General features: G+C 36.0%; 3 protein-coding genes across 5 annotated transcripts; 2 read left to right on the top strand and 1 right to left on the bottom strand.

The window, feature by feature from the left end:
- Positions 1-1,858: 1,858 nt before the first annotated feature.
- LOC125872461 (uncharacterized) lies at positions 1,859-5,172 on the top strand. Its single transcript, XM_049553193.1, has 9 exons — positions 1,859-2,292; positions 2,381-2,414; positions 2,490-2,648; positions 3,205-3,294; positions 4,075-4,140; positions 4,261-4,352; positions 4,443-4,490; positions 4,568-4,675; positions 4,981-5,172. The coding sequence occupies exons 1-9, from the start codon at positions 2,006-2,008 to the stop codon at positions 5,015-5,017; spliced, it is 921 nt and encodes a 306-aa protein (XP_049409150.1). The 5' UTR covers positions 1,859-2,005; the 3' UTR covers positions 5,018-5,172.
- A 736-nt stretch (positions 5,173-5,908) lies between these two features.
- LOC125872450 (uncharacterized) lies at positions 5,909-8,312 on the top strand. Its single transcript, XM_049553181.1, has one exon. The coding sequence runs from the start codon at positions 5,936-5,938 to the stop codon at positions 8,030-8,032; it is 2,097 nt and encodes a 698-aa protein (XP_049409138.1). The 5' UTR covers positions 5,909-5,935; the 3' UTR covers positions 8,033-8,312.
- Positions 8,313-8,718: 406 nt separating this feature from the next.
- LOC125872468 (uncharacterized) lies at positions 8,719-11,664 on the bottom strand. Of its 3 annotated transcripts, none has more exons than XM_049553204.1 (7): positions 11,528-11,664; positions 11,243-11,329; positions 10,301-10,393; positions 9,753-9,783; positions 9,349-9,375; positions 9,101-9,239; positions 8,719-9,013 (listed from the first exon to the last, which is right to left on the bottom strand). In XM_049553204.1, exons 2-7 carry the CDS (start codon positions 11,306-11,308, stop codon positions 8,959-8,961), a joined length of 411 nt encoding a protein of 136 aa, XP_049409161.1. In that variant the 5' UTR covers positions 11,309-11,329; positions 11,528-11,664; the 3' UTR covers positions 8,719-8,958. The 3 variants fall into 3 exon arrangements, with proteins under 3 accessions (XP_049409161.1, XP_049409159.1, XP_049409160.1); XM_049553202.1 differs by having other exon boundaries at positions 11,243-11,330; positions 11,538-11,601; XM_049553203.1 differs by having other exon boundaries at positions 11,547-11,599.
- Positions 11,665-11,667: the final 3 nt, after the last annotated feature.

Raw genomic sequence — 11,667 nt, 5'->3', positions numbered from 1 at the left:
AGGGTATTTTACGACTATAATCAAATTATAAACAGTACTGTTTATACCCATTCTTTTATAAATTGATGAAAGAAATTTATGATATCGGACATTAATTGAATATTTAGCATTGTGTTTGGGAGGACAATTATAATAAAATGATATTTTCATCATGTATAATTTCGCCATTCCAATAAATCAAAACTCTAACTTTTGGTTTAGAAGACATTTTTTTTTTTGAGATTGAAATGAACAAATATAGAAAGTATGTTGTAGGTGCTACCAGTTAATGTTTGAACGTCCTCCTTAAATAGAGATTGGAGGATTTTTCAGAATAAAAAAATAAAAATACATAGTGTAATAATTTTTTTCGTTTTTATGATATGTCAAATCAATATAATTGTATGACAAACACTGCAAAAGAGATAAAAACGTGAAAATATTTCTCTTTGTAAAGTGGAATTTTCTCTTCCACTTTGTAAAGTGTAAGATTTTCTTCCACTTTATAAAGTGTAAGAAAAAGTTCCACTTTATAAAGTGTAAGAAATAGTTCCATTTTATAAAGTGTAGAAAATAATTCCGTTATATATTAAAATATACACGTTATGAGACTAACGGAAAACGTTTAGAATATTAGATAAAGTGGAATTTTTTCTTCGACTAAGCCTATTTTAATTACTTCCTAAAGTAGTGGCTTATTTTGGTCACTTTTATATTTTTGTGGCTTATTTAAATTCCCAGTCCGAATATTGATGATAATAAGGTTGTTTTCAATAGACATACCAAATTTTAGGATAATTAAAACTCATCAACCAAATTCAAAAAATAATAATCATGTTACTTTACAAGAAAGATCAATTCATTCATGTATAACTAATTATTGAATAACTAATACGTGTATAAATAATACATAAATTCATTTATAACTAGTCCTTATATTAATAATACTTACCTAACTCTAACCAACTATCAATCGACTTGTACTTTTATCCAAAATTTTTACTATAAAACAAACTTTAACACCTAAAACGATTTTTTTAGTACTTGATATTCGTGGACGGCTTAACCAAAACAGGCTCATAATAAGAAGACTATACTACCAACAAAAATTTCATACACCACCTCGTTGAAAATGTATATTTTTTCTTGTAAAATCATTATTTTAAAAGATTTTTTTTATTTCTTATATTAAAAAAAGTATCATATTTTACTTTTAATATTAACTACTACTACTACTACTTATTTTTTAAATTATTTTATAAGATTTAATATTGAATATCAATTGATATAATCTAAATATTAATGTGTGTATTATAATAAAATATTTATATTAGTTACTCCCTCTTTTTTAAAAAAAAGACCTACTTTCTATATTACTCTGTTTAAAAAAAAATTACCTCTTTCTTTTTTTGGTAATATTTTAATTTTAGTTTTACACGTGACATGTCTAAGACCACAAGATTAAAAGACAATTTTGTAAATTTGACATAACTTTAATTTAGGACCACAAAATTCAAAAGTCTTTTTTATTTTCTTAAACTACGTGCTAAGTCAAACTAGACCATTATTTTTGAAATGGAGGAAATATTATTTTAGGCAGCTCGATGCAGTAAAACTCTCGTTATGCAATCTAATCCATGAAAGAGCATGACTATAAGAGCTATTATACACAACTTTATGTTGTATCGCACATGGTTCATGAAAGGGTCCAATCACAAGAATCTATCGTACACAACTTTATCTTATATTTCTGTCAGAGACTATTTTCAAGACTTGAGTCAGTGACCTTCTGATAACATGACAATAATTTTACGAAATTCAAAATAAATAAGTAAAAATAATGTTGGAAGTTAAAAAAAAAAAAAACTTGAGTTTCAGAAATGGCAACCACCAACCAATCTTTACTTATCGGTTGTGGTATGCCTGCAAAAAAGTCTTATTGTTAATTTCTCCATGGCCTCTCTACTCTACTAACTCTATTCTACTAGCTCTATTTTCCATCAACTAAACAAAGAGAGAAACAGAGATGTCTGCTTTGGGCTTAGATTACTGGATTCAATGGCAAGTCTTTGTTTGTGCTCTAATCTTCATCATACCAACCACAATCTCATTAAGATTCATCATCAACAAGCGAAGAAAAGAAAGCGAACCTATTATTATTATTAAGTCAGCTGATCTATGGATCCCCTGTTGGAGAAATCTCCATCCTATTTGGCTTCTCTGCTTCAGAGCTTCCGCTTTAGTTGCTATGGTTTTTATGGTTTACCAGACTGTTGTTAACTTAGGATTCTTCGTCTTCCTATTCTACACACAGTACTTCTTCCTTCTCTACTTTATGTGTTTCAAATTCAGTAGAAATTACTAATTCTCAACTGATTTGATATTCTAAATTGTTTTTCAGATGGACATTTGCTTTAGTTGGGATATATTTTGCGGTATTAATCTTACAGCTGATTTTTTTTTTCTCCTTCAAGTGGTTTAAAGCTGATGATTATATTTGTTGGTTGCAGCTGGGAACTTTTATATCGGCCCGGGGATGCTGGTTGTATACAACGAATCCCCTTTCTCAGCGCGGAGAAACAGATAAATTTCTTAGAACAGCTGCTGAACAGAATACCTCTGAGCAACGGCTTGGATTATTGGAAAATTTGATGCTAATTATTTATCAGGTTAGCATTTGAAAATGTCAAATTTGGATGTTTTTAACAAATTTTCCTAGCTCTGAGAAGTTGGGGGAACTTAATTTGTTCAGCAAGTTTGAAAGGGAGGATTTGTCTTAATGGTGAATGGATTAAATGAATTTGTCTGCCTAATTGCAATAACAACGGATTAATTCAGCAACCATAGCAAGAAAACGATAGCTCTTAGAGCCTGTAAAAGTCTCATATTGGTTGGGGAATCGATTGGTGGTCTCTTATATGGAATTGGGCAACCCTCCGGTCATAAGCTAGCTTTTGAGGTTAAGTTAGACCCAAGATCAATCTTTACATGGTATTAGAGTGAGGTTCATTTCCGTTTGGACTCCCAATCCACGCTCCAGTTGGGCTTGGGCATGAAGAGGGTGTTAGAGTGGATAAAAGTCTCACATTGGTTGGTGGTCTCCTTATATGGACTTAGGCAATCCTCCATCTTTACAATAACTAAAATATGTTTTAATTTGATCAGCTTACATGAATTTGCTACTACAACTTTTGACTCGAGTTTATTGTTTTGTTTTTCCCACAGATTAGTGCAGGTGCTGTTATGCTGACAGATATTGTCTTTTGGTGTCTTTTGCTCCCATTTATGACGGGTGAAAATTTTAAGCTCACCCTGGTGAGTTCATCTTCATTTGAAATGCTGCACTATATGTGTTATGTTTAACTCTTACTGTAGAATGTTACTTTCTCTCACCATAATATCTTTTACTTCAAGTTTCTAGAAATGACATATATATGCATCTTTCCATGTCAAATGTTCACTATAACAGTTAGCATCATGTTCCATCTAGGATAGTCTGGATTATGTACCGAATCGTTGTTAATTGTTATCAGAGATCAAAGGAGTTTGATAAACTCACCAAGCTCTCGCAGAAAACTTAAGAAGTGTGTGTTGATAGTCCTTTCTACGTAATGAAGACCCTTATGTCACTCATTAAGCCAGAAAAAGACGGGGGAGGTCAGAAAGAGGGTGGGGAGAAACAGGAAAGGACAGGTGAATTCAGCTATGAAAATGGCATTTGCATGAGAAAGTTTGGATGACCACAATGGTTTTGTTCCCTAACATCCTTATGGAACATATTTGTTCTCGCCTTAGAACATTGAGCATAGTTACTAGCTAATTGCAATCTAACCGGCTAAGAATTGACATTATTGTAAGGAAACAAGTTGATCTCCCTTTTAAAATCTTATAGAAGAACTTGTGATTATTGCTCTTAAACAGTGAAGAGAGGGAGAAACCGTGATGGTGTAATAAGAATCCATTTCTTTCTTAGCTCGATATGTAACTTTACAAAGTGAAAAGCAAAAGGAACTCTACTAGTTATTCTAATCATTCAAATTGCAGTTTATCTACTCATCTAGTTGTTCTAATTGTGAACTATTGTTGTCATGGCAGCTAATTGGATTAATGCACTCTGTAAATGCTATATTTCTTCTTCTTGATTCAGTCCTGAGCAACCCTGTAAGTGCAACAGTTTCTCCCATCCCTAACTCCAATAAGTTTTTCGGAGTCCCTTACAATGCTTGCTATAAGTAGTTAAATCCTGTAAGTCTAATATGAGACGACTGTTTTGTGTTTCAGCAATTTACTTGGTTTGGTATCACATATTTTATACTGTGGAGCTGTTCTTATATTGTTTTCCAGTGGAGTCTACACGTCTGCTGCTTATCTTGGTAAATAGATACGCCCATCATACGTGCGTTTCATGTGTAAAAGACATATGTATATCGTCTATGGTTTAAAGAAATTGCCCTGTTGTGCAGGTGGCCGTATCCTTTCTTGGAACTTAACACTCCATGGGCACCATTGTGGTAATAACATGCTATCTATGTTCACCTTCTCTACTTCTTTACGATTTGAATATCCTAAAACGGGAGGTTGGTTTCAGGTATTTTGGCATGGCTCTGGTCCACATCCCCTGTTATGGACTATACGCGCTGCTTATCAAAGCAAAAGACCAAATATTCTCGAGATTGTTTCCACAGGCATTTCTTAGGTCGTATTACTGAGCTTCCTGTTGTTTATAGATAGTGTCATGTTCAATCTCTAAATCTTCAAGAATGTAGTCTTGGTTATATAGATATAGGAGTACTATAGGATAACACGGTCACACGTGGTGTTCACTATTATGTATCGAAACATAACTATTTTACTTATTTTTCGATGAAGAATGTTCAAATGAGTTCCCTTCACTCTATGTGGATATATAGCACTCATGGAAATGGCATGTGGCAAACATGCCCCTCACAAATGCATGCGCCTTTGTTTTGCTAACGTATCGTATCGTCCATCTTATGGCAGTGGCGTTGAGATTGCAATGGAGAAGAAGCATACTTGAGGTGAGGAAGACTATAATGAAGAAGCCTGAATTCAAGGTAGTTGTTGTTGTTGTTGTTGTATGTATACATGAAATTGTAATTGTTTTCCTCAATTACACGAAATATCAAATAAACTTTCAACACAAATGGTGCCTCTTTTCGCTGCCATGAGATTCCCAAAAGCATTGCTCATTTTAAGGGTTGCTGTTAAACAAGCTAACCTCCTTTCTTTTAAATACATTTTAACACTTTTGAATCTTCTGGTTTTCAATTAAAGTTATGTCAAATGTATAAAATTGTCTTTTAATCTTGTGGCCTTAAACATGCCACGTGAAAAGCTGAAATTAAAATAGTACTTACTATTAAAAAATGAAAAAAAGTCGTTCTTTTCTTAAATAGACAAAAGAAAAGTAAATCGTTTTTTTTGAAACAAATGGAATAATATATTGTTGTTTTCTCGAATTTAGTTGCCTTTTTAGTTGAGTGTAGAAGCTCTAATATCTAGATCTAATTCCACTTACTGTTAACCATAATGAAGACCCATTATGAGTGTAGTGCTAAAACCAAAAAAACTAGATAATACTAGAATCAATACGTGAACAAGTGTCCAACAACTTTAACTAAAAGCTAAAGTGTCATTGTGGACTATGGAGGAGCATCCACCTACTAAAACAAAAGCTTAGCTATCAAAGTTGTTTGCGTACTTTTTTTTTTTTTTTTTTTTAACCGTAGTCTCTGTGTCAGTTTTCTCATACCTCAACAATAAATTTCATACAATACATGTCACCTCCCACAAATAACATTCCACAGGATACATGTCATCTCCCACAAACAGACAAGATAATTTTGTCTTCTTCCTTTTGAGGATAAGGCAAGATGTAACGTGTCCACTTCAAAATTTGTCGTCAAAACAAAACAAAACAAAAGACCAAAACGTCATGCCTAACGTGAAGACTCCCCACCTACCTGCGATCCGTCGCCGTTTCCAATTGCAGCTCAGATTTCTCTATAATAACATTTGCCATTTCCGGCCTGCAAAGCACATCAACGATAGTATTATGGATTCACAGTCGTCACCACATGGCTCTATTATCTTCTCCACAGTTGGCAGAACCAATTACGGCTTCGACATCTTCTCCATCAAATCTCCATTTTCTTTCCTCAATTCTCCGGTAGAGCATCGCCTCACAGACGGTACCTCCATCAATTACAACGGACAGTTCGTCGATGAAGATCAAACACTCGTATTCGTCTCTGAGAGATCAGGTGCACCTCGCATTTACTTGAGACGTCCCTCCTCTCAAGTACAGATTGAACAACTTCCTACTTCCATTGATAGCCTATTTCTCGACCGTCCGTTTCTTCGAAATAAACGACTCTACTATATTTCAGCTCATCAGCAACCCAAACAAGTTTTCACCAGCTCGTCCGCTCTTTACTCTACCAATATAGAGGATGGTAGTAAGATCATCCGCTTAACTCCGTATGGCTGTGCTGATTATAGTCCAGCGATTTCACAGTCTGGACACCTGATTGCGGTTGCATCTTACGGAGACCGTCGTTGGCCTACTGGTGAATTCCATGACCTGACTACTGATATTGTTGTTTTCCCTGAATCCAACCCCGAAAAGCGGATAATCGTGTGCCAACACGGTGGCTGGCCAACTTGGTCTGGTGATTCGACTATCTTTTTTCACAGACAAGCTGATGATGGTTGGTGGAGCATTTTTAGAGTTGATTTGCCTGAGGATTCACCCAATTTGCGTGCTGATCCGATTCGAGTTACTCCTCCTGGTGTGCACTGCTTTACTCCTGCAGCAGCCTCATACAATTCCAAATCAATGATTGCTATTGCTACCAGAAGACCGGGGAAAAGGTATCGCCACATTGAGATTTTCGATGTGGAGTCACACAAGTTCTATTCGGTGACCGAGTTGCTTAACCCTACCACCCACCATTACAATCCATTCTTCTCTCCTAAGTCGACGTTTCTCAGCTATCACTGTTTCCGGGGTGAATCATCAACGGGAGATGCAACAATTCCTTCCTTGGACCCGGTAATTTCTCCAGAGAAAGGACTGAGAATGCTGAGGCTTAATGGATCATTTCCTTCCTTCTCTCCCTTAGGTGACTTTATTGCGTTCAATCATGATTTCAATGCTAATTCAGGCCTCGAAATCATCAAATCAGATGGTTCCAAGAAGTGGACATTGTTCAAAGGCCGTACGGCTTTCTGCAACTCCTGGTCTCCAGCTGAACCCGATGTGATTTTTACGTCAGTCGGACCTGTATTCGACTCTGTAAAAGCAACTGTTCAAATCGCACGAGTCTCATTCAATTCATTAAATCTAACCAACGATGATTGTGGGAAAATTCCAGTAGAAATAGAAGTTCTCACAAAAGAGGAGACAGGAAATAATGCCTTCCCTTCCTGCTCGCCAGACGGAAAGCACATTGTATTCCGATCAGGCCGTTCGGGGCACAAAAATCTGTATATTATGGATGCTGTTAAGGGAGAGCTGGAGGGTGGAGGAATTCGTCAGCTAACAGAGGGGCCATGGATTGATACAATGCCAAGCTGGTCACCTGACGGAAAGCTGATTGCATTTTCTTCCAACAGGCACAATCCAGATAATGTCGCTTGCTTCAGCATTTATGTCATTCATCCAAATGGCACAGGTCTTCGTAGGATCCACGTGGCAGGGCCGGAGGGATCTGATGAAGTAGATAAAGAGAGATTAAACCATGTATGCTTTAGTAAGGACTGTGAGTGGCTTCTGTTCACAGGCAACTTGGGTGGAGTAACAGCAGAACCAGTGTCACTGCCAAACCAGTACCAACCGTACGGTGACTTATATTTGGTGAAGTTGGATGGGAGTGGGTTGAGACGACTGACATGTAATGCATATGAGAATGGAACTCCGGCATGGCACCCATCGGCTATGCCTATGACTGCTTTGGACAAAGAACAGAACGTTATTGTAGGAGATAAGTTGAGGGGTGAATTTGATGATGTACTATGGATGAATTGTTGAGGTAGAACAAGTGTCCAGTCAAGAAAAAGATCAATCCGGACTTCAAACAGGTGCTATTGTTGTTCTCTCATTGAGTTCAGATATCATGTTATTCGTATGGGCTGACGACAGAAGTATCTCAGCAAAATGATCCTATCAAGGATTCTTGTATTCTATTTTCGGATCTCTTACATGTTAAAATAAACATCTCTAGAGAGATATGACGTAAATTGTTATGGATAAAGGCAATTTGAAGGATCAATTGCTTTGGCATGAAGTTTAAGAAAGAAATAATGTTGTTGAGACTTGTGGTCATTATTATCTAGTATGTACTTATTTAAATATTGTAAGATCATAGGTAACAATTCATGATACTCTGGAAATGGAAAAGAATTATAAAAGGAAGTAAAGGGTAGCTTAAGCTTGTCCTATATTTTCCACTGTCTTATTTTATGGCATTACTTTTATTCCAATAGATTATGTGAAATGGGATTCAAACAATAAGGTTTCATGAAGTGGGATAGCTCAGTTGAGAGAGCGTCAACTGAAGATCGTGTAATTGCGCATAATAGACAATGGCATAAACAAAGGAATAGGCATAAACATTCCCATGTACTTGGGCCAGAATGCCACTTACATACCACCTTATTTATGATGAACTAATATCAGTATTTTTATGATGCACTAAAAATGTAGAAGTCAAAATGTATTTAGAACAAGGGAGGCTAGGAATTTCAATTATCAAATGTGCAACAGTTGTGTTCAAGAAAATATTACAACATCAATTAAGGGGATCATTGCTTTAATGGAGTCAAAAGTGGACTTCCATGACCTAAACTATAGTCTAATTTTACATAATGAACAACTTCAAAATTACATAAATGTTATATTTCATGGAGGACTAACTTCATACATACCGTATCTATACACAAATGTTTTATGAATAATCAAGGGAGAAAAGGATTATGAGAAGGATAATCTGCCTTCTGTTTTCTGTAGGACCTGATATGGAAGGTATTAAAAAAACATCTATTCAGATCATCTCATTAAACTTTTCTTCAAGCAAGTAAGAATTCAGAATCAACATACCTGGCAACATTTGTTCCTCCCAATGCTGCAGTTCCCAAAATAATAAAAAGAAAGGGAAGCCCAATCAGTGCATGGTTTCTCCTCCCTCCTCCTCCTCCTCCTCTAGGAACACCACTTCTTACAACACGCGAATATCCAACTGGTAACAAAACATGGTACGTCTTTCTAATAAGATCAGGGGTTGATCCCATGTTACATGTGCGCACACATGCACATACACAATAAAGAGCTAATCTACAGTAACTTACCTACATGTTCACCTTCTTGTCTTGCACCTGTAATTTACATTCAAAACGAACCCAACTAAGACAATAAGGAACAAATAAAACAGAATGTAGATGAACAAATAAAATGTAGTCCAAAAGGGCTCTAGACAATTTAATGCACACATTGTATTTATCTAGTGTTTTCCATCCTAGAACTATTAGCATCAAAGGAATATATAATGAAAGAATTCTATACAAAAGATTTTTTAAAAAGGGACAAGCTGAGTGGGGAAAGGAAACAATATTGTAAGCAGAAAGAACAAGGAGGTTCTTTCTTTAGTTGAAAATCATGTTAATTTGGCATTTCATCAGTAAAGGTTTCAAGCAAGTAAATGAATCTTCTTAGCTTGTCACATGTTGAAGATGTGCTTAGACATGAGAATTACCAGAAAGCAGGCAAGTGTATGCTTCTGAAATCTGCACCCACACACGCATTTTAAACTTCAGAAGCAATGATCAATAAAAAAAAAAACTCGTACCAAAGAAATGACCCACATAAATACCTTCATCAGAAAGTAGACACACAGGTGAAACTTGAAAGACAAAGAATTACCCTTTTGCTCACACTCCTAGATTAAAGAGTATAGTTGCAAGAAAGAGGGGAGAAATTCATACAACACGAGAGTTACCAAAAGGACCAATAAAGATACTGGTTCTCACAACAAAAATTATTTCTTCGCTCTACTAAAATGGTCCCGAAAGACTAACTTGGTTTGGCATAACCGAGTGATCAAGGCAAGTTTATTATGGAGAAAATGTTGAACAAGCCACTTTACATACATTACAAAGTATGTTAGTTAGTCCCTAGTAAAACATTGTTTTATGATGCTCAAAGCTTGATGAAAATGAAGCTTCAGCGAAAAGGAGCAGCAGGTATCATAAGAAGAAATGACGAAAATAAACACTTGCTGTGTCTACAAAGTGGAAAGCTCACCATCTTAAATTTGAGTTCTGCGTTAGGTTTGAGATGAACTGGGAAGCAATCGGGATGAGTCTCCCATACCTTCCTTCTATAAGCAGCTTTGACCTGCATTTGTTTGAAATGTGATACTATCATTAGTTTCATGAATGGAGGGTGTGTAAAAAGGAAATATGTGCAAGTTGGAGCATGAAATTGTGTACTAAGCCTAGTTGTTGTTGTTTTTTCCATCATTCTTTTTCATTTTACTCTTCCTTTTCTTTTGCGATCTTCTTCATTCTTTTTCTTTCTTCTGTCTCCCTCACTTGAAAATATTTCCAACAACCAGAACCCAGTCCTTCTCTCACGAAAACGCCAACCTATATCCACCATCCCTCCACCACTTCTTCACCATGAACCACCTTCTTCCAACCCCATTTCATACAAACACGGTAGAAAACTACCATAACAAAACCTTCTTCCAGCCACCAAACAATCGTCCCTCCACCAATGACACATTCAGACCACCCAACACTGCCCCCTCTTCTCCATCCATCATCTATCTCTCTTTGTTCCTTCCAGTTCCACCAAGACTTCCCTAATAATGTTTATTTGGTAAAGAAGGTTTCTGGAGAGCTTGGAGGATAGTGGTCGGATATCAAAATAGCTTTGTTTTTTTCTCACTCTTGTTTGCGCATGTGTATGACCTATGGAATTATAGAGGTATTCCATATGTCATGTGTGGGGATGCAACTTGGACTGTGTGACCATCTCATCTAAAAACTTAAAATGTTATAAAGAGCATACTTTTATTTTATTAGAGAGAGTATACTTTTATTATTTAATTATATTCTCAATAGATAACAACAAGGCTACAAAGTTTAGGTGTGTAGTTAAAAATTGCGGAGGAGTTGTAAGGGATAGTATCCTAAGAAAGAAGCATGTGACACACCTTATATATATAAAAATAATAGATACCTGAGAAGCATTGGGGCAAGAATTAGTGGGAAAACCTAGCAATAGTTTTGCCTCATCCATCAACATCTCAATTATCTAAAATTGTGCCTGCAAAAATGGTGAACCAATCAAATTTGCTCTGTTAAATTATTTTTGAGTTCATTATAGTGAAAAAAGCATCATCAAACACAAGAAGTAGCAGTTAGAATTGAAACACAGAAATTGATTGTACATCCAATACAGAAGAAAAGCAAACGCTGATCAAATCTTAAACCCATGAGAAGGAGCAGAAAATAAATTTATTACCTAGAGTTGCACAATTAACCTAAAATCAGATCGGCGACGCTCAAAGAAATCCTAACAATTACTTCTCCTGCAGATGAGGTACGTGGACTGAATTTGAAGCATTTATGTGACCGCCGTCATTCCAACGTATTTTGTGCCTT

The sequence above is a fragment of the Solanum stenotomum genome, chromosome 8 (genome assembly GCF_019186545.1).
Source record: "Solanum stenotomum isolate F172 chromosome 8, ASM1918654v1, whole genome shotgun sequence".
NCBI classification, from domain to species: domain Eukaryota; kingdom Viridiplantae; phylum Streptophyta; class Magnoliopsida; order Solanales; family Solanaceae; genus Solanum; species Solanum stenotomum.
Note: the sequence above shows the minus strand (reverse complement) of the source record. Positions and strands in the feature narration are given on the sequence as shown.